This window comes from Scaptodrosophila lebanonensis, unplaced genomic scaffold, assembly GCF_003285725.1.
Source record: "Scaptodrosophila lebanonensis strain 11010-0011.00,11010-0021.00 unplaced genomic scaffold, SlebRS2 tig00000053-arrow-pilon, whole genome shotgun sequence".
NCBI classification, from domain to species: Eukaryota; Metazoa; Arthropoda; class Insecta; order Diptera; family Drosophilidae; genus Scaptodrosophila; species Scaptodrosophila lebanonensis.
Genome location: NW_022060548.1, coordinates 11,479,538 through 11,500,457, shown reverse-complemented (window position 1 = coordinate 11,500,457; position 20,920 = coordinate 11,479,538). Strand labels below are relative to the sequence as shown.

General features: G+C 37.3%; 5 protein-coding genes across 10 annotated transcripts in view; 2 read left to right on the top strand and 3 right to left on the bottom strand.

Annotated features, from left to right (window-relative positions):
* The window catches only part of LOC115623597 (tight junction protein ZO-2), a 39,491-nt gene extending 30,166 nt beyond the window's left edge, over positions 1 to 9,325 (bottom strand). For all 5 annotated transcript variants that reach the window (XM_030517999.1, XM_030518001.1, XM_030518006.1 and 2 more), the window contains exons 1-2: positions 8,520 to 9,325; positions 400 to 475 (exon numbers count right to left, since the gene is read on the bottom strand). In XM_030517999.1, the coding sequence (XP_030373859.1) occupies positions 400 to 475; positions 8,520 to 8,988 (545 nt within the window). In that variant the 5' untranslated portion in view covers positions 8,989 to 9,325. The remainder of the gene's footprint in view (positions 1 to 399; positions 476 to 8,519) is intronic.
* A 1,545-nt stretch (positions 9,326 to 10,870) lies between these two features.
* Positions 10,871 to 13,392, top strand: LOC115624345 (maternal effect protein oskar). The gene is made up of 5 exons (XM_030518996.1): positions 10,871 to 11,391; positions 11,468 to 11,942; positions 12,000 to 12,310; positions 12,362 to 12,743; positions 12,802 to 13,392. Exons 1-5 carry the CDS (start codon positions 10,875 to 10,877, stop codon positions 12,902 to 12,904), a joined length of 1,788 nt encoding a protein of 595 aa, XP_030374856.1. The 5' UTR covers positions 10,871 to 10,874; the 3' UTR covers positions 12,905 to 13,392.
* Positions 13,393 to 14,004: 612 nt separating this feature from the next.
* LOC115624347 (succinate--CoA ligase [ADP-forming] subunit beta, mitochondrial) lies at positions 14,005 to 17,330 on the top strand. Of its 2 annotated transcripts, XM_030518999.1 has the most exons (9): positions 14,005 to 14,162; positions 14,699 to 14,802; positions 14,939 to 15,091; positions 15,150 to 15,312; positions 15,380 to 15,647; positions 15,773 to 15,775; positions 15,932 to 16,356; positions 16,423 to 16,592; positions 16,955 to 17,330. In XM_030518999.1, exons 1-9 carry the CDS (start codon positions 14,094 to 14,096, stop codon positions 17,007 to 17,009), a joined length of 1,410 nt encoding a protein of 469 aa, XP_030374859.1. In that variant the 5' UTR covers positions 14,005 to 14,093; the 3' UTR covers positions 17,010 to 17,330. The 2 variants fall into 2 exon arrangements, with proteins under 2 accessions (XP_030374859.1, XP_030374860.1); XM_030519000.1 differs by lacking the exon at positions 15,773 to 15,775 and having other exon boundaries at positions 16,955 to 17,310.
* A 52-nt stretch (positions 17,331 to 17,382) lies between these two features.
* On the bottom strand, positions 17,383 to 19,800 carry LOC115624346 (beta-catenin-like protein 1). The gene is made up of 3 exons (XM_030518997.1): positions 19,504 to 19,800; positions 17,849 to 19,285; positions 17,383 to 17,783 (listed from the first exon to the last, which is right to left on the bottom strand). The coding sequence occupies exons 1-3, from the start codon at positions 19,531 to 19,533 to the stop codon at positions 17,502 to 17,504; spliced, it is 1,749 nt and encodes a 582-aa protein (XP_030374857.1). The 5' UTR covers positions 19,534 to 19,800; the 3' UTR covers positions 17,383 to 17,501.
* A 199-nt stretch (positions 19,801 to 19,999) lies between these two features.
* LOC115624378 lies at positions 20,000 to 20,828 on the bottom strand. Its single transcript, XM_030519081.1, has 3 exons — positions 20,618 to 20,828; positions 20,419 to 20,528; positions 20,000 to 20,351 (listed from the first exon to the last, which is right to left on the bottom strand). Exons 1-3 carry the CDS (start codon positions 20,721 to 20,723, stop codon positions 20,067 to 20,069), a joined length of 501 nt encoding a protein of 166 aa, XP_030374941.1. The 5' UTR covers positions 20,724 to 20,828; the 3' UTR covers positions 20,000 to 20,066.
* Positions 20,829 to 20,920: the final 92 nt, after the last annotated feature.

Here is a 20,920-nt window from a genome sequence, read left to right as displayed (position 1 = left end):
TATACAAAGCGTTTACTTCACTAGGAGATTATTCAATGGAAACTTTTCATAAGAGCTGTATGAAATAATTAGACTATATACATATGTATGTTTTATGATCAACTTGATTTGCTAATTCATAAGACAAGGCTAGATGCCAAGTAATTATCCCTAGATTTTATGATTCAAAAGTTATCGATGTTCCTACGGACAGACATCTCGATACACATATAGTAGATTCGTCGACTCGTCATGCTAATCATATATAGCTAGGACATTAATTCTGCTTTTACATATACACAGACTTGTTTACACTTCGAATTTAGGGAGACTTTGATATAAATTACTCTAAATATAGACTAAAACATTAAGCAAAATTAAGACCTAAATAGGTTTAAAACTACAGAGTGCTTTACTTACTTGTTGGTGTCATCGATCGTGTTAATTTGCTCTTGAATCTTTTCATCGCTTTGGCTACTGTTAATGATGGTGGAATCTGGAATTGTAGGGAATTTAAATTTTACTAATTTGTACGAAGGAAAGAATGTAATCTTAAACAAAGAAGATCGAATAATACAATACGATAAATAAATCAAAAAAAAAAAAAAACTCCTATGTGCACTGTGAATCAATAAGATCCACCCAATATGCTAATAAAGAACTTTAATACCCTATGGAATGTGACACGAGTTGTGTATAAAGAGATGAGGTGCATTCTTCTGAAGAATCTGTTGTTGAGTAAGGAATTGAGTGGAGAATGTGATGTTATTGTTAAAAGATGTTGACCTATGTAATATTGCAAAAATATGCTCTGAATGGCAGAAGTTTCAACATTATTAAGTTATTGTTGATCAAATATATCTAATATGAAATATCTAATCTGTGATATTCCCATTTATTGCTCTAAGGGAATAATTTTAACTTGATTTACTAAAGAAATCTACCATGAACTCTAATTGAGGCTGGCTTTATACGGAGGAGGAAGGTAAGAAGTTAATAACTTAATAGGCTCGAGGGCTCATCTTAATTGCGTACATTGACTTCAGAGATGTTTGTGACTACTGTGCAGCCACTCGTGCATATCCCAGTCGTGTATAAGAAAACACTCAGAATTTCTCACAGATACGCACAGTCGAACCAATCGAGTAGAAGCGAGTAAGACGCACTTCTAAGGTATCAGCTGAATGAGCAGCATGAGATTAAATATAACAAAAATATATGAATTACAAACTGAAGAAAGTTGTTGCATGTTTATTGGCTTTACGGGAATACAACTCACATAGCATATTAGTGGACGGAAAAGATTCCACAAATAAATCATGACAAAATAACGAATTGTGTTTTGAATTTCTTGTTTGTTGTCTAAAGTCCAATGAAAATAAACTTTCCTTCTACGCGCTTCGGAATTCTTTAAACATACATTAGTTGTATTTTGTCTTATGTAATAGAGACTTGTTCTTCATATGCAGCTTCGTCATAATATTGCCTCTGTACCTTTAACTTAAAAGTATTAAATTACAGATGTTATCTTTTTACAAGAAAAGTTCCATCTAGGCTGCAATTTGGTTAAGATACCGCACTATACATAAAAGTGTTCAGTTTAAGGAGTGCTTTTTAATGCATATATTCCTATTCCAGCTTTATGATATGGTGAGCAAATTTTAATGAAACTGAAACAATTAAACACAAAGTTTTATTTATAAACAAACAAGGGATCCTACTAAGAGTGAAGTCTCCACCGATCGGCCCTATGGCAGCTATATAAAATAGTAAGGCTATATATGGTTTGTGATAAACTCGTTCTGCACAAGTATAAGACAAACTTATATACCAAGTTTAGTGAACCTAGCAGTTATGGTTCAAAAATTCTCGATGTTCATACAGACGGACAGGCGGGCATTCGACCAGTCATGCTGACCATATACTCGAGCATACATTTTTGCGTTGTAGTACATATGTATATTTATTCATTAACCCTTCGGGGACCAGTGTATAAAAAGCGCCATCAGTTTGTCAGTTATGTTCAGGCTTATCTCAATTAATTTGATTAAGCATGCTTGGCGTGTCAGGCCCAGAGATTTAATAGCTGTTAATTAACTTTTATTGGTTAATTAATTGAAATTGATAAACCTACAACAAACAACAGACATCAGCTACTCAGCCCCCATCAGTGACTGCTCTTGGAATTGTGGTTCATAATTATTGAAAGGTCGCTTCAACAGATTTTTCTTTTAATATTATTAACAAGTCGTTAAACTCGGACAATGCAATGTTTGCAGATGTCGTATAAAACAAAGTTTGAAGACGCCAATTCGTCGTACCATAAACTGCAGCAATTAGCTAACTTCAGCAAATATAAAAAGAAACCTCGCTTTTGAGCGCGACATAATTTGTCAAAGGTTAACTAATAATATAACCTTCATATGCAACTAAAGAGTTATGATGTTAATGAAAAAATTTACGTTTTTTTTTAAAGAAAAAAACTTGTAATCTTCAGCACTCTGTTTGGCGGCTTAATCATAAATCTATTCTATTTCAAAAACAGACAGAATGAGTGCAGTTTTTAGCTTATTTTTCAAAAGAAATATTAAAAAAGCTGGCGTGGCATTTGGAATACATGGGAAATAAGAGTATAATAAGAATAATTGCCAGTTTGAAACAAATTGGAAAACAAGAGGGCTTTGTCGATATTTACGAAATTAAAATAAAATAAAACAGCCTATTAAGACTATTTTGCTTTTTGTTTATGTCAAAGAAAATACTATTTTGGAATTTGTGCAATTTTGTTTTTAAAAGCATTATCACTAAATTATAGGTCTTGATCCATGGGTAGATGCTAAATTAAACTGCTGATTTCTTATCATTATCAGTGTGTTTATATTTTATATTGTATAACATAATATTTTGTATTTTTCAGGATTATTATATTAGGTCAACTTTATTGGCAACAAACTTGAATAAAACTACACATTAAATGAGAAAACTGAACAATCAAAATGTTTCACATGCTGTAGCAGTTTTTTGTAATCATAAATAATAATTAATGTGTACAGATATCGTAAAAGTCAGAGACAGATGGGAAATCATTCCACAAAATTTAAAAAAGCCTAATATTTTAAATCAAGAATTTAATAAAGCTAGCATCAGCAATCTATAAGTCCAATACAGCGGATTGATATAGATTTTTTGTATTTCTGAATGGAACCTGTGCTAGAAACTTTTTATTTTATACATTTAAATATTTCTATTATATTCCTGTGAAGCTTGTTAGATGTATTTTCTTGTTATTTATAAGCTAGTGAGTTCTCCCTAATAATTATTTAAATAATAAATACATTACAGCTTTTTAAGAAAATTTTAATTAAATTCTATAAATCTTAAGCCATTTTATCGATTCGAGGTATAAGAAAGAAGGCTGTAAACTGAAAATGTTTGTTTGGTCTACAAAAAACGAAACTCGAAAATTAAGTTTCCTGAACAGAAAAAACAGTGCATGTGCCATTATTTTCCGTATTCAAAATTACACACACACACATACTCCCAGAAGCAATTAATGGATGTAAAAATACCGTAGACAGCCAAGCAGCCAGCCAAGGCCCAGTCGTCTTCAATTTGGTGCGGCGAGCATTATGCGGGATCTGGAAAGTGGCGGCTGCATTGCGGCTGCCATGGGGAATATTTGTGGGGCATTGTGAAAGAGTGCGCTTCGCCTATTTACCACACGAACTTTTATTGAAATTGAAAATACTTTCTGCTGGTGGTGCGCAGTATTTATATTTCGGCCCAGCCCTTTCCCTTGCCGCCCCAAAATCTTCAAGTAGCAACCGACTGCCAAGCTTTTTAAATGCAGCCAAAAAGAACCAACCAGCAACGGCATCTGGCCGCTGAGTCAAGTTAGTGGCATCTGTGGGGTACCGCCAGTACTCCCTAAGAGTTCCAGACCGTGTTCGGGGGCATCTGGTTTTCATACTTGACAAAATCATAAAATTCACACTTGGGCCCGTGCGCCACTTTCGGTCTGAAAGAGAACTCATGAAGCTAAGGCGCGCCTGTTATCAGTAAAATCTCGGCAGATTAACATCAGCTTATTTATGATAAAAATAAGTGTTTGTAGAACGCATATGTATATATGTATGTACGATATATGTATTTTCAGCGCATCTATACATACATATAGTGCTGCTCTTCTAAAGAAGCGCAACTAATACATACAAGTTGAGTCGGGCACTGTATATATCCATAATTAAATGCAAGCAGATTTTAATCTATTGTTTGCTGGCAGCATAATTCTAAATTAATTTTATTCGCCCTTCAAGCTTCCTGTACTTTCCTATATTTCTACTCTCATTTTTTTACTGTCTCTCGAATTTTTTACTGTCTTAAATCTTAGTTGTTGAAGACCATTAACAAAATATTTGTTACTTAAATGTTCAACACATTATGTTGAAAAGTATATTGCTTATATATTACTGTATTTCTTAAAGATCTATGACCAAAACGTTCACTCAAAAAATATAAATAAATTTAAAATCTCTGTCGCTAGTGGTTTCGGTTGTGGGCTAATGAATGAATAGAAAACCATTCTTTTAAGGAAGTCACACGCTTTCTATTTGAGACAAAACACGTGTATACTAATAATTTATGTACGCACCGTGTTTAAGGAAATTAATTTTAATATTTTATGCTGAAATCGCTACCAAAAAGCCATAAAAATGTAAGTTTTCCTTTTTGAAAAGATCGCAATTAATCAGCTGTTTTAAGTTTAAGCAAAAATGTTGCATCAATTTTACAAACAAGTCCCTAGAATGTTTGTTGTGAAGGAAATCTTTCTTTTTATACACTGTATCCGATGGGTGAAAGGGCATTATCAGCTTAGCCAGATAGAAATGCCCGTCTATTTGTCCGTCTGTATGAACACCGAGAACTTTTAAACCATAACAGCTAGGCTCACCAAACTTTACATATGTATATGTAAGTTTAATTAAAACCTACTGCTATGTTTAATTTTGTTTAAAGGCTGTAGGATAGGTGCAGGACATTCAAGAGTCGTTAAAACTTTTAACACTCTTTAAAAAAAATGTTGTACAAACAATTTGCCTGTGTGGCCTTTAATGTGTGGGGTTTATAAACAAGTTGGACTCTGTTTTCCTGGTATATTTCAATCAGCAAATGTTCTTATCTTTTTTGCTGAGATTGTGTAGAATACAATACTACGAAAGAGACTGTCATTTTTTCATCATAGTCAGGCGATTCAGCAAAACAGAAAAGCAAACTAATACATTTTTGCCCGCAGCGTTTTATATCACCAGAATGTAGTTTCCCTATTCCAGGAATATTTTTATTTAACTTCTCTTACTATTTCAATCAAAGACAGAAATGCTCTGTTTATTTTGGTGATTGTCGGAAACAATTAAAAACTTTCCTTTCCCCTCACAATAGCCATCGATGTCGCCCATTAAATGCAGTAATTGAGCATTGAAAATATATTTATAGTATTTCCACATATGAGGCTCAAGAAACTTGTAGCACTTTTTCCACTCCACTCAAGTACCTCCAAAACATCAGTTTTCAACACATTTAATGCTTCTTCGGATGTTTTAAAACGCAATTTATTTTGAAGATGCGGGACTGGAAAAATGTCATTTAATTCAAAGTCTGGGCTGCTAGGGAAATGACACATTTTCGCTGGCGTCCCCTTTGATAGATTACCCTTACTTTTCCACTGACTTTTGGCAATCAAATGGTTGCGTGCGATGTACGATTTTCAAAGGGCATGCCTGCGACATCACCCATTTGTCTAAAGAAAGAGGGCACCAATTGCTCCGAGGTGCGCTTGGCCCGAACAACTTTTGTGGAGCTCGTCTCAGCTTGGCAGACTCACACGGTCAATTGTTGATTAGTTTCCGGATCACATGCTTAGATCCAAGTTCTTGCCACCTGTATAAATTCTGTACACAGAGTCAGATGATGATATTTTTCATCGTTTCCTTGCACCAATCGACACGAACGGCTTTGTGAGGCTTCGTCAAATTATGTGGGACTCTACGAGATCAAATCTTGTTCACGGCTAAATGATCATGCAATATTTTATGTATGCTGGGTGAATTAATTCCCAAGGCTGCCTGAATCTCACAGAATGCTATTTATGTCTTATCAGTTTTTGGCTGCCTCGCCGAAAGTGTAAAAGTCGATGCACTCTTGTCTTGATAATCCAAACCACAAATCGTGATAAATCATGACATAACCGCAATCGTCATGAAATAAGAAAATGCGGAAAGGTGTAATCACAAATGACGAACTTTCACAATACTTCAGATTACCTCAAATATTATTATGTATATACTTAAGTGCCAGATATTTTTTGGGAAGTCTTCTATTGTAGTTTTTGTTTTTTTTTTAGTTCGTTGTGCAGAATTTGTATTATAATTGCCTTTTAAATTATGAAAAAGACAACAAAAATGAATGAAAGATTAAGGGAATATCAGTGCGTCGTTTTTTGCTAAAATACTGCCCAAGTAGAGTCTAAGCAATGTTCCGACACAGACCAATGCAAGGATCCCGTTATCATGCGAACAATTTTTCAAGATAGATTCAAAATTCTGCAACTCTCTCAACATAAATAATTATTTACCTCTTCCTAGAGGCTTGTAAGGGTATCAAAATGTCGATCACTCCCTTTTAGCGTGCAGCAGACTTAGATTAATATGTTTTCAAATTTGCAAGAGTTGAATTGAGTCGTACGACCAAGTAGTAGTTAGAATGACCCAAACACCCAATTGTTCCTACAGATTAAGAGAGCACAATTGGTACAATCGGTTATGGCGTGTATAGCGCTCATTATAGCATTAAGGGAGATGCAAAGTAACGAAATGAAAACAACAACAATCCAACCATATACAACAATGTGTGTAAACAAAGTTTGCCAGCAGTAGCCGCAAAAATAAAATGCAGGAAATGCACAGACACATAAATATACATTCGTACATAGGTATAAGGGCTAAATTAATACCTGAAAGCATTTTCTTCAGTGCGCAGTTGATTATTTATGTGCACATATGTATGTACATACATTTATGTACTTCGCAAAATGGTTCGAGCTTATTGCAGATATTAACAGGACGGATTCACAGATGAAAACATTTGCGAAGGCCTGCCAGACCTCATCTGCTGAATAAATGATTGACCAGAGGCGGTGTATGGATATACAACTATATCCATGTCCGTTTGTGTGTTCCTACGCAAGCTAGTCTGTCAGTTTAACGCTTATGAGTCGAAATTTTGCACAAAGATTTTAAAAATCTTTGCTTTAATACAAAGCTAAAATATAACTTCAGCCGCCATAGAAACAATCTGACTTAAAAAAGAGTTGATGTATAAAGCAAAGAGTAACATAATCGGACATTAAGACGTTTTTCGTTTTAGCCGACTTTTCACTAAAAACGAAATGCAAATCAACGTTTATAAATTTCATCAAACCATTTCGTTTGTCGAATTACAATAATTTCACTAAAAACTCTACGTTTTCTGAGGAATCAATCATTTATTATTAGTGATATGCCTTGAAACGATCAGGATGCCTAAATCGTGATATGAAAATATCTGTACCAAATAGAAATAGATTGTAGGAATATCCATCTTCGACTATATTATAAAGCTGACATAGGTGGTGTTTGCATCCAATACAAAGCTAGCAGGCTCAATTATTTTGCTTTTTAATTTTGGTAATTATGTTAACTGGCATTTCCAAACAAATAAAGCCACAACAATAAAAAAAAAAACGACAAATGTTCTACGATTATATCGCAGATCATTTTCGCAGTCGAACTAATCTGTGCAGGAAATGCGAAAAAAAAAATAGAAAACCCAACGTACAAATACATACTTGTATGTATGTACATAAGAATGGCACACGGAAAACGCACACAATTATAAACACACGTACGTAATTACGAAGTACATATGTATCTACACACACAAAAGGAGAGACAATAGCAAGACCATTATGATGTGTTCTTCTCATAATGACGAATCGCTAGGCTGGCGGACTGATGACAGGTTTAGCACATGAAAGTTCTGTATTAGCTATGTGTACCATAAAAATAGGACAACAACGACAACAACTTCGCTAGAAATTCGACGTTGGAAAGACTGTATGAAGAAATCCACAAGATATTCTCATGCTGTCTACTGCGTTGCAAAAATGCGTATTTTTTTTTAAAGAATCTAATCACGACACCGTTTATGGCCGCACGTACACTTCCAGTACCACAACCTATTATTATGTTGTTGTCGTTGTAACCGCAATCATGTATATAGTATACAGATGTAAGTAGGTATGTATGTATGTGTGCAAAACCAATTTGAATATTTAACAATTACACGTATAATTTACAGGTGAAATAGCTGCCATATGGGCTGAGTGTCGCATTGATCGACCAAAACTTGTTAAACAACGCTAGCGTTGCGAGCAGGGCGGGGGCGGGGGCGATGGAGGAAGTCGTAGGAAAACCGGTTGACGAAATATAGTCAGTGAGTCTTACCGCTTTTTAGGCGATCGTTAATTAAATCCTCAATCAGCTGTGGGCACTCGCATTCGATGGCGTAACAGAATTGTTTGAACTTCTCGAATCCGCTTTTCGATATGATCTCGATTAGATTGGTGCATTGCATCCGCAGAATGTCTGCGTCGTTCAACGAATTGTATTGTAACGACGACGACGAGCTGGGCACCGCTTCCGTTCCACCACTATTACTCGGCGTCAGAGATCGATTGTCGCTCCCTTGATCGCCATTTACTATTCCACTGTTCGACTCCGCATCCGCGGCCACTGTGTCAACAACGGTAGATTCTGGCGGATATGACTTCACTAATAAATCTTCCTCAGATTGACTAAGCACCGAGTTTTTCACCAGCACAGCCAGCATATCCGTGCTGCCGAGATCGAGCATTATACGCTCCTGATGTCTCAAAAGCAACGACCGCACCTCTTCTTCTTCTTCGTGTGCCATTTTGACGAACTGCACTGCACTTCACTTCACTTTACGTAGTACATATGTATGTATGTATGTCTGTAGGTAGTTGTTTAAAATAGTTCACAATTGTATGTACATACATATACACACACACACACATGAACATTCACAGAAACACGACCGTACATACGTATGCCTTTATATTCACACGTAAGTTGTACGATATTGCACACATTCGCCCAAGCGAGGCTTCTATTTACATGTTTTTTATGTATTATTCAATTAATATATACACATATATGTTCGTTTAACTATATTTTGTTTCTTTTGTTTTACTCTGAAGTTGACATGTACACAACAGCAACTTCCCGCTTGCACAAGTTCCGTTGAACAAAATCAGCGACAGACTGAAAACCGGCTTTAAACAACATGTCGGAATAACCAACAACACCACCGTGTTTGCAAACGAAAACACACGAGAGAGATGTGTCCGCCGTCTACGATGAACGAGAGAGAAATGCCCACACGATAATTAAAGTGTAGTAGAAGTGCAAGTAAATAAAGTCTTATGCAGTGGTGGATGCAAATGCAAACAACACAGTTACTGGCTCTGCGCATGTGTGGGTTGTTCTGATATTGTTGTTGCATTGCATTAAGCACCCTGCAACTTACCTCTAGTGATGCAAGTGGACATGGGTTGGAAAATATCGATTGCCTTACCACAACCGTGTATCGATCATCGATATTTTCCAAAATACCTTTCAAGCAAAATAAATATCCCAGTTGGGAAATAAAAGGGTAACGTTTTTTTAACATTTCCCTTTTGATAGATATTTTAAATTGTTCTTCAAAAGTAGACCTAAACCAACATTGCCAGGCAAGCAACAGTTTTAGTCAAACATTAATAAAGAATTAACTTAAATTCAAGCAAGTGACTAAAATTAACGGTCTCATTCAGTTTCCTCTCTTCTTTTCTCTTGTTAAAACTAAAACCCGAAAAATATTTAGACATTAAATCGAAGGTCAAATTTCCCCAAAAAAATTTGACTAGAAATTTTCTCTATTTCAAAAAGATATGAAGGGCTTTAAAGTGCAAACAGATAATTAAGAAGGATACAATATAATCGGAATAAATGTAATGTTCAAAGACACAGAATATAGAGAGATAATCACACATTTTTACAAATCCAATTGAATTGAGAGTAATATTAATTATCACTTCTCATACATATAAATGTACATATGTATGTATGTATGCATGTATGTATTTACATATATTTGTAACATGCACCTAGTATGTATTAATATGCATTGAAAAATTAAAAGACGTCAATGAAGTCAGCACTTTATTCTTAAAATTCTGTCGGAATTTTTAATTTTCTTCACGAGAATATGTGTGCAGGTAAATACAATTGTACATACATATGTATGTATGTAGGCATACTAGTTATTTTCTATATATGTATGTATGTATGTACATACATATGTATATATGTATGTATATAGGATAAAATGCAATTTTGTATTACTAAGTACATACATATGTACACGTGTATGTATGTATGTCTGCAAGTGCGCAAGAAATGCAAGCTTAGTGTTAAAAAGCAAAGAACAATAGAAAGGGTAAGCGAAAAACTAGATCACAGCATACATACACAAATGCATACGTGTGTATGTATGTATGTATGCATGTATGACTGTATTTACCGTTTTACTTGATCAGTTAGTACAATGGAAAAGGTGTGTGTGGAATACGAATAATTATGCTCAGACACATGAATACATAGTACAAGTGAATACATGGAGATACATACATACATTCTTACGTACATTACATACATACATACATACATACATATGTAGGAAGACATGAGCTAAAAAGTTAGCTGCGCTGCATTTGACATTTCAATTTGGTGCCAGCAATGGCGACTTTCAGAAGTGATTTCAACAGCGTGCCGAACACTTATGGCTTCACTGTGCTAAAAAATCATTTGACCACGTGTTTTCAGAAGTTGCGCCAAAAATTGAGCCAGAAATTGCAACTGGATCCTGCAACTACAGAGCGGCATCAGCGGCATCGACAGCTGTACCGCTTATTGCTGAATGCGGAGTACTCTATTGTTGGCAAAAAGACAAAGTTTCAGAAACTGAAAGAAATCTTTGTAACGCGCAAGTATTCTGCCGGTCATCATCAGCAGAACACCGACGATCAGTTGCAAATTGTGGCCGGACTATTATCATCCACCTTAATAGAGAATTCCAGTACCTACAGCAGCAGCTCCATTAGGCGAGAAGAACTTTTCATCTTTAACAGCAGGATGACCATCTCACAGAGCAGATATGAGACTGTGCGGGATGAGTATCCCGAAATAGATAAGGAAATACGTGCCATTTTAATGGCCAATGCCCAAAATGGTATTACGATATCAAACATCAAAAGTAAGCACAAGGAAGGGGAAAAGTTAAGGGTTTTTAAAGTTACACTCATCAATACATGGTTTCTGAATCCTTGCAGAGGAATATCTCAAGCTAACGGGAATTGAATTTCCTTTCGTGGACAACGTCACGGACTTTCTGCTCACCATACCGATGGTCACAGCCGAGTGCAATGAAAATGGTACGCGCTTCTTCAACCTCAAGCCGAACAATAAGAATAAACACCTCCATGAGATGGTGTTGAACCAGCGGCAGCGCACAGATTACAACCACAATAACAGTGGCTCCGCCAGCGTGGTCTCTTTCCAACAAATGAAGCAAATACCACCCGCACCTCGTCTATGGCGGGCCAACTACAAACGCCGGGCCCTAGATAACATCAATATGAATCTGAACATCATAGACAAACCCAGTCAGCCGGTCAAGGCACAGTTGCAACAATTGACGCCCATTCCAACGGATCCACCACCTGCTGTGCATCCCATATCGCCCATTGGTATACCTGGGGGAACTGTGGAGCATAACTGGTGCTATCAGGACAACTGGAATCATCTGTAAGATGGCAGCCAAGGCGAATTATATTAATTCTAATTGAATTTTGATATTTGCAGAAATAATCGGTATCAGCAGGCGCAAGTACCACAGATCGATGTGGAGAATATTTACTGTGACGCGTTGGATCCGCTTGCAACCCAACACCCACTTATAAAGCAGCAGAAATACCGCATTTCGCCGCTATTGAATGGTCTCAAACGAAAGCATGACTTCACTCCAACCACAATCTCTGCCAATACGGAAGCGAGTGACTCTGTATTGACAATCAAGTCAGACTATGATGCTTACCTATTGGACTTTCCCCTTTTGGGCGATGACTTTTTCATGTACTTAGCCCGCATGGAGCTAAAGTGCAGATTCAGAAAACGTAAGATTACCAATTCTGTTTTAAATTGATCTAAATTTAATTACCCAACAGATGAAAAAGTTCTTCAATCTGGCCTTTGCGTTTCTGGACAAACTATAAAGGCTGCGAGACGTCGGCTACGTTCAGTACAGTTGAACGAAAACACGCAGATTATAGTTAACATTGGCTCCGTGGACATCATGAAAGGCAAGCCTCTGGTACAAATCGAACACGATTTTCGCCAACTACTCAATGATATGCACAAGCGAAGGTTTGTGGCTGTCTTAACCACACTGGCCCCATTGGCCAACTATTGCCACGACAAGGGAATATGTGAGAAAGTGTTGCGCTTCAATAACTTCATTCGGAACGAGGGTCGCTATACGACGGTCATTGATATCCACCAATGTCTGGTTAACGAGAAGGGCATTGTACGTTTCGATTGCTATCAAAAGTGTGTATCCCAGCATTGTCTAACCACAACAAAGATTATTAAGCTCTTAAATTTTTAGTGGTCCGCGCAGTGTAACCGGCTCCTCAGAACCATATGTGTTTTGGAACAAAATCGGGCGGCAACGTGTGCTGCAGATGATTGAGGCAAAACTGGAGTATTAGTGGTGTGGTCCGGAACCCGCCAATATAAAGGAAGCCATTATTTTACGATTTATCTGATGACGGCACGCTGCTTTTAAACGAAATTCGCTATTTTAAAATGTTTTATGTATATATATATGTATCGTTCGTTTGATTTCTGTTTAGTGTTTCTGTGTTTAGTACGAATTGTGTGATAGTTATTTATGTTTCTTATTATAGAATTTAGTTGTTAAGTCCTTGTTCTTTTTCTTAATGATTAATACCCTTGTGTTCAGCTACTCCATTTCCAAATTTTTGGCAATGCTTTTTGCATCTATCCCAAAAACTTTGCTGATAACTTGATATGGATGTATCTGATTTCAAGTTATGTTTAATCATTAAATATCTTTATTACAATTTACATTGTCATCTGCGCAGATAACAATGCTTGAACATTGTTCTAAATTAAAATCCACTGTCAATATTTTCGAATTGAATTCAAAACAGCCTATGCTCATGTATTAAAAAACTGTGCACAGGATACATTTTAGTTATGGGCTATTTTGAATAATTGTTCGCCTTTATGAAAACGTTTTCGCGTCTGTTAATGCTTTTACTGCGATAAAAAGAAAAACCTAGAGCTCTACGGTCGTGTAAATTGCGTTAGAAGCATTATTGATATATCTTTATTAATATTTAAAATCTTTCCTACTAAGTGTAGTATATGTTATTTGTATGTGATAGTGTGATGTTTTTGTGTGTCCAACAATAACAAGCAATGTAAAATCCAAAAAAAAAAAATTAAAACATTTTAACATTGTATTATTTTGTGAAAGTATTGAATGTTGGTGCCTGTCCTGTGCGATTTTTTTTTGTCCATAACAAGCCACGAAAAATCAAAAAAAAAATAAAATAAAATACAAAATGTAAAAGGACATACCTTTTAAATTTAATACCTTTTTAATTTAATTACCTTTTTAATTATTTCATAAAGCAACACCGGAAAAGTCCACATTATTTGCCAATCCGTTTTATTTAAGCCGAACGTTTGGTGTGTGTAAAAGCTCATCGATATTTTGAAAAATCATCGACTAGGGCTTCATATAATGCACGAAACATCGATAACAGGTGCAGTTGCTTGTACATCCCTGAAAAGCCAAGCAAGCTGAAAAAGTATATTTTTCGCTTGTCAGAAAAACATAGATTGTCATATTAATTTTCGTGTTCAAAAATGGCTTCACTCTTGGCACGTACAGGCGGAATTATAATCGAATCGACCAAACCCAAAGCATTAGCAAAGGTAAGAAAAAACAAGTGCAAATTTGCCGTGTCGTGCCCTACATTTTACATAATTGCACAGCAATGGCAATGACCAATTGTATGCGTATGAGTGCGAGTGTGACGCAACGATCTAACATCTGTGTTGTATTCAAATTGCGGGGGCGGCAGGCCGAAGTAAAGGACCTTTGAACGCCCCAGTGGTGTAGGTCTTTCAAATGTACATATTTAATCAATGACGGTTAACCAGCTGTTGCTGCCGTCTTATAAACAAAAACTTAATCTACGCTAATTAGTGTTGATTATCGTCAAATAGTGAATTAATTATAAACTGTTTAAAAAGTGTTATCTCTCTGGCACTATGACCCGTTATCTACTAGTTTTGCATTTTGTACTGTATATACATACATATATAAGTATGTACATACGTATGAACATATATACACATCATATATACATATATTTGTATGTGTGTTGTATGCACATGTGACCTTCACAAACTTGCATGTGATTTCGTATAATCGAAACAATAGCATTAACCTTATTTTTAAATCACAGATCTTCAGCTACTCTCCAGTGGTTGTCCAGCACGTTAGAAACCTCAATGTCCAGGAACATGTATCATATAGCCTGTTAAATGAAAGCAGTATCCCGACACCAAGGTAAGAAAACAGTAAATAATTTTGCAGTCAGCGCTAATATTAAAGTTGTAGAAAGGATACAATTCATATATGTATGGATAAATTAAAATGTTCATAAAAAAAACTATAGTACATATAATAACATCTTTATTTACAGGTTTGCGGTGGCTAAGAATGGTAAAGAAGCCCATGACATTGCGCAAAAGTTAAAAACAGACAATCTGGTTCTCAAGGCTCAAGTTCTTGCGGGTGGACGTGGCAAGGGCACCTTCAAAAATGGACTCAAGGGTGGCGTCCGTGTGGTCTATAAGTAAGTACATTTTGGCAACTACACTAAACCCCAAAATACTAATTTATTCCCTTTCTAGCCCGGAAAGTGCCGAAGAATTTGCGTCTAAAATGATTGATCAATTGTTGGTAACTCGGCAAACTGGCGCAGCTGGTCGCATCTGCAAGAAGGTTATGGTGGCGGAGCGTAAATTTCCCAGACGTGAATTTTACTTTGCTGTAATGATGGAGCGAGCCTTCAATGTAGGTTCACTTGTTTATTTTTTACCAATATCAGACTCTTATTTAATTGTTGGTATTAATGCTGCAGGGTCCTGTTCTAATTGCGTCCAAAGAGGGTGGCGTCGACATTGAGGAGGTTGCCAAAGAGAACCCTGATGCTATCCTCTATGAACCAATCGACATAATAAAAGGTCTTACTGAAGAACAGGCCTGCAAAATTGTCGACAAGGTCGGACTTGGCGGTGACAGTGCCGATGAACACGTCCAAATGCTTCTCAACTTATACAAGTTGTTCGTAAATAAGGATGCGCTTCTGGTTGAAATTAATCCGTATGCGGAAGATGCTATGACCGGCTGTAAGTAATTGTCTGCCATATCATGCACTGATCATTTCGTTCTACTTAACTGTGCTCATAACGTTTTCCATGGTACTAACTTTTGTCTAACCTTACATTTCTCCTTGAATCGTGTTCGTCCATAGGCTGTAAGTATTAATAATCATATAATACATCATACTAATACACGTAATGCCTCATTTGCATGTATAGTTATAGTATGTCTTACTATACCCTAACTTATTTTACATACACAAAACATATAAACGATCTTACGACTAATAAGTTATTCCGCTGGTTATCAGTTTTTGCACTGGATGCCAAACTTCGTTTCGACGACAATGCCGAATTTCGCCAAAAGGAACTGTTCTGTCTGCGTGATTGGACTCAGGAGGATCCCAAGGAGGTCGAAGCTGCCAAATACAATTTGAATTATATTGCGTTAGACGGCACCATCGGCTGCATGGTCAATGGCGCTGGTCTGGCCATGGCCACAATGGACATTATTAAACTGTACGGCGGCGAGCCTGCGAACTTCCTTGATGTGGGCGGCGGCGCTACGGCGGAGGCAGTAAAGGCTGCTTTCAAAATCATTACCTCGGACAAAAAAGTGTTGTGCATTTTGGTGAACATTTTTGGCGGTATTATGCGTTGCGACGTCATTGCTGAGGGCATTATTTCTGCAACTAAGGATTTGAATTTGAATATGCCTGTTGTTGTGCGTTTGCAGGTTCGTTTCCCACTCGATTCTTTAAGTGGCTGAGCACCAATCAAATATTTTTTTGTTTTTTTGCAGGGCACCAAGGTAAAGGAAGCTCGTGAGCTGATACGCACATCCGGCTTAAAGATTTTGGCGCGTGACGATTTGGACAAGGCTGCTGATTTAGCTGTCCACCTGGCGCAGATTGTGAAGCTGGCTCGCGAAATGAAAATGGATGTGAACTTCGAAATACCCGCTGACCAAAAGTAGGGGGACTTTCTATTTATAGCGACTCGAACGGCTAAGTTAACCACAACCACTAGCTAGCTTGCAACAATATTACTCAGCATAAAACAACACTCTCGCTTCGTAATTGGAGTTCCACAAAAACACAAACAGCTTGTAATTACTGCTTATTTCAAAGAACAAGGATATTAGTTTTAAGCATCGAAAACATTTTAAACAGTGTTCTTCTTGTCATATAAATGTAACCGATTCAGATCGAGTTACTGCTGTAAAACTAGTATGATGTGTATTATGCAATCCACGTTAGTCAATATCAAATTAAAGTCGTTGATTTTTAATTCGAATAACTAATATAATAACTCCTTAACTTTCCATCACCCAGGGGGAAGAAGGGCGAAGACAAGTGTAAGAAAGACAAGAAGAAATCCAAAAAATAGTGAGTCAGGAAAATCGAAAGAGCAAATGCAACATTTATTATAAATCCGTAAGTGAAAAGGGATTATAAGAGATGCGCATACACAAATGAATGAGACGATATGCCTAGCCAGGTGATGCCACACATAGCCAAGTATCTTCGAATGACCATTTCAAATGCAAATCAAAGCCATAAAATTTCATAGCTAAATTACTCTGCGCACATAAACTTTATTCGGCATTACTATATCCAAATTGAAGAATTTTTTTAAAGTTGGCCGCATACTACAGGCCTACGTATATTAAAGTCTCAAGACACTGCGAGACATTCTTGTTTATTTAAACACAATTGTTATTTAAATTGCTATTACTACTTTATCAAATTTGATAAATGAATTAAAGTTGACCAGATAATACCGGCCTTTTGAAATCTCATTCAGCAAAGAGACATCTTTTTTATTTAAATACAATTAATTATTAATTTAGATTGGTGTTATTGTTGTGTTTGAGGTTGCTTAGAAACGATCGACTAGAGATAATATATGGGACTGTTCCTGTTCTCGCCAATCTGTGTCGCCATCGCCGAGATTGCCAGCATACTCCCGCATTATGCTTCGGATTGTCTTCATCGACGCACCTCGCAAATTTAAAATTTGTAGCACGCGTTGTTTGACAGTCTCTGAAGTGGCGCTAACTTCTAGCAGTATGTAATCGATGCGCTGTAGCGTAAAAAGACCGCCAGTTAGTCGCTTGATATAATTGTTCTCCGCTTCCTCGTCCTCATCAATGCTAGAATCCTGCCAGCAAAATAGTTTAGAAATAAGAATACGATTGGACAATTAAACAACAACATGTAACACACCTTTGGTTGCTGATCAATTTCCTTATCGATGGCCTCAACCTTTGCCAGATACTTCAAATGCAGCTCCAGCAGGCGATCAACCTTCTCGTGATCATTCTCGGTGAATTTAGCTAGCATACGCTGTCGTTGAGTGCCTTTGCAGTTTCGCAACATCGAGGCTATAACTGAGGCCACATGCTCCTCGTGCTCGTCGGCTGACAGAAGACGCAGCTTATTCCGCTTTGGTGTTTTCATGAAGAGCGGAAAAATTGTGCGCAATCCCAGTATCTCAACAAACTTGTTGCAATTTTCACGCCCATCCTGTCCAGCCATTGCATGATCAAGTACTTTTAGAGAGCCGTTGCGTGACATTTTCTTTTCACGTAACATCAAATTCATTAGTTGCAGACCCTCACCGTTAAGGAAACGATCACGGTTTTCGCGAGCCATCAGCGCCGAGCACATGCAATTGAATAGATTCTGCATATATTCCTGTTCTTCGTTACTGGCCGGATCGTTTCGTTTGTAGACAGCCAGCTGTTGCAAAAGGACATCAACGCCATCAAGAGCGCCAAACAGGAGACGATTTTCATTTTCAGTCTGAATGAGTATCGATAGAATTTCGCTACAATATAGCTTATTGGGATCAAATGGAGATTTGCCTTTTAGGCGCTTCAGAAGCCAGGCCAACAGGCCCTGCTCAGCCGCCTGCCGCACGAAGTCGCCTTCGATTTCAGTCAGATTCTCCACAATCGCCAGTGTATTGTGAACGCCATCGGCTTCTTCTTTAACCTGCTCGTTTAGGCGTTCAAGATTTTGCACAAGTAGTGCGCAGATCTGCTCCTTGCGGAGTGCATCAATAAGAGCCCCGGCTCCTTCACTGCTTTCACCCAATATATCTACATCGGTAAGCTCCTGAAGCAGATCAACAATGGCCACAGATATGTCTGTGTTTTGATGCGCCAACAACTCCAGAAGACTGTGTAGACCATGTAGTTCAACTAAAAGTGGGTACAAGTCCGGAACTGTGGCCACTGCCTTTAGATCTTGTATGACGGTATGAAGTTCCACTTCAGAGTCCATGAATTTTTCTGGATTATCAGCGAACTTAATTCTCATCTCTTGGTTTTTAAGGTTTCGTTTCTCAAACACAAGTATCAGTTTTTTTAAGCCCTGTTCATCTAAAGCTTCACCTTCCGCCTCTTCACTTTCGACATATTTTAAAATCTTTTCCCGCTCCTCCTCAGTCAGTTCGGGATCAAACTCAAATGCACTTACACTGGCATTGGTATTTTGCGGCTTGCTGTAATTAGCCGTCTCCTTGGCATCTGCAATGCGCCGCATACGCTTAGCCTTTTCATCACCTCCTCGACGCAAATCGTCTGTACCTATACTGTTCGACTCTGGTACAGGAAAGTCATCATCATCGTCGTGAGGCCGCTTTGGTGTCTGCTCCGGCTATAAATATTATGTTCTTTATTAAATTATAGACCCAAATATAGTATGAAAATGCATAACAACACACAGATGTACACACATACTATGTATGTCACCATAGAGCCGGCCTGTCTAACGCGCACGTTGAAATGCCACATAGTATGTATGTATGGGTACATAATAGACATTACTGGGCGTGTCCTGCAACTATGTATGGTACGCACATAACTTATACTTACTTTAAAAGCCAATAGCTCGCCAATATCCATTTGTGTTCCTGATGTCGCCTGTCGGCATAAACCGTCCTGATTTGTAAATAATATTAAGTAATTTCTGTACTTCGGTCCAAGCACTTGCTATTTTGTATATCTTAGAATATTAATTAAATACAGCGGATTCTTTTTTCTGCTCGGAAAAATAACGATCTCCAAAACGCCAAAACTATTACAACTGATGTATTAAACAATACTTCGCACTATCATAATAAAAGTGTTCGAGTGCACGACCACGACAAATTAAAAACAAAACATCGCCCAGACTTATCGAAACATTTCTGGCCACACCGATAACAACTGCAATTGTGGTGCCACTTGGTTTTAAATCCTATTAACAGGATTGAGACTTATTGTAATTGTAACTGTATTTTTGGTAAATTTTTTGAGTAGCTCCATAAAATGTCGGGAAGGAAGAAAAACTACTTTATTATTATTTAGTTTTACTCTATATTATACCATACAGTTTACAGGGTGGCAGCACTATTGGGAATAAACAAAATAAGATTCAGTTCCATTTTTCTAGTTTATCAAGTTTCGGCTTGGTCTTCGAAAACGTCACACAAGTACGCCATAAAGTCATCCGAACTTAGTACCTGCTTAGAGCACTGTCGATTTAAAACATGATGTAGACGGACTGCTAAGACATGTTCGCAGGTAATCTCCGGATCACATCGGTCGCTATTTTCGCCGGTTAGCTGAAGAACACTACGCTGGAAGAATCCACACTTGCAATAATTAATGTCTGGTATAACGCGTACCACGTCTAATTTTTTTCGCTTGCTGCTGAGCTCAACTATGCTGTTCAGTCGATTCTGAAGGTTAGAAAATATTCAAGAATGCTGTAGCAGAGACACTTATTAAATCCACACCACCTTGTACCTGTGAATAGTAAACGACGAATATCCATTCATCAAGAAGACGAAGGGCACGTTCTAAAAGACTCTTGTTCAACAAAGCATTCAATTCAACAAATAGGAGTCTTCGTTCCCCTGAAATAAAAAGTCTTATGAATAGGCAGCCCCATACACTTTTGTAGATACATATGTATGTATGTATGTACGAAGGTTATTATTATTACGTTTTGTTAGACTTCCGCTACTTTCCCGTGTAAACTTCTTGAAAACTTGATCCATCAATAAGGGCAGAATTGAACTCCTTTTTGCGCATTCCACAGTTAGCGGCATTTCAATTCTTACCGGTGCAACGGAACTTATTATAAATTGATCAACGCATGTCGTGCTCCAAATTCTTACAAATTGCGCGGTAAGCGGCTCTTGTAGGGGTAATGATGGAATATCAGCGGTCTGGCAGCTCCGTAACCATATGATTGTTGTTTCTTCAGCTGGATTTAGCGTCGTGCGCCTTTTTCAAAGATATGAGG

Excerpts from the sequence above, each read along its gene's own strand:
- LOC115624346 (XM_030518997.1), bottom strand. The coding sequence starts at position 19,533 with ATGGATATTGGCGAGCTATTGGCTTTTAAA. Across the intron at positions 19,286-19,503 it reads GCGAGCTATTGGCTTTTAAA|CCGGAGCAGACACCAAAGCG; the intron begins GTAAGTATAAGT and ends TAATATTTATAG. Across the intron at positions 17,784-17,848 it reads AAATTGATCAGCAACCAAAG|GATTCTAGCATTGATGAGGA; the intron begins GTGTGTTACATG and ends TTTTGCTGGCAG.
- LOC115624378 (XM_030519081.1), bottom strand. The coding sequence starts at position 20,723 with ATGCCGCTAACTGTGGAATGCGCAAAAAGGAGTTCAATTCTGCCCTTA. Across the intron at positions 20,529-20,617 it reads TAGCGGAAGTCTAACAAAAC|GGGAACGAAGACTCCTATTT; the intron begins GTAATAATAATA and ends TTTTTATTTCAG. Across the intron at positions 20,352-20,418 it reads TCGTCGTTTACTATTCACAG|AATCGACTGAACAGCATAGT; the intron begins GTACAAGGTGGT and ends TCTAACCTTCAG.
- LOC115624345 (XM_030518996.1), top strand. The coding sequence starts at position 10,875 with ATGGCGACTTTCAGAAGTGATTTCAACAGCGTGCCGAACACTTATGGC. Across the intron at positions 11,392-11,467 it reads TACGATATCAAACATCAAAA|AGGAATATCTCAAGCTAACG; the intron begins GTAAGCACAAGG and ends GAATCCTTGCAG. Across the intron at positions 12,311-12,361 it reads AAAGTGCAGATTCAGAAAAC|ATGAAAAAGTTCTTCAATCT; the intron begins GTAAGATTACCA and ends ATTACCCAACAG.
- LOC115624347 (XM_030518999.1), top strand. The coding sequence starts at position 14,094 with ATGGCTTCACTCTTGGCACGTACAGGCGGAATTATAATCGAATCGACC. Across the intron at positions 14,803-14,938 it reads AGCAGTATCCCGACACCAAG|GTTTGCGGTGGCTAAGAATG; the intron begins GTAAGAAAACAG and ends CTTTATTTACAG. Across the intron at positions 15,092-15,149 it reads GGCGTCCGTGTGGTCTATAA|CCCGGAAAGTGCCGAAGAAT; the intron begins GTAAGTACATTT and ends TTCCCTTTCTAG.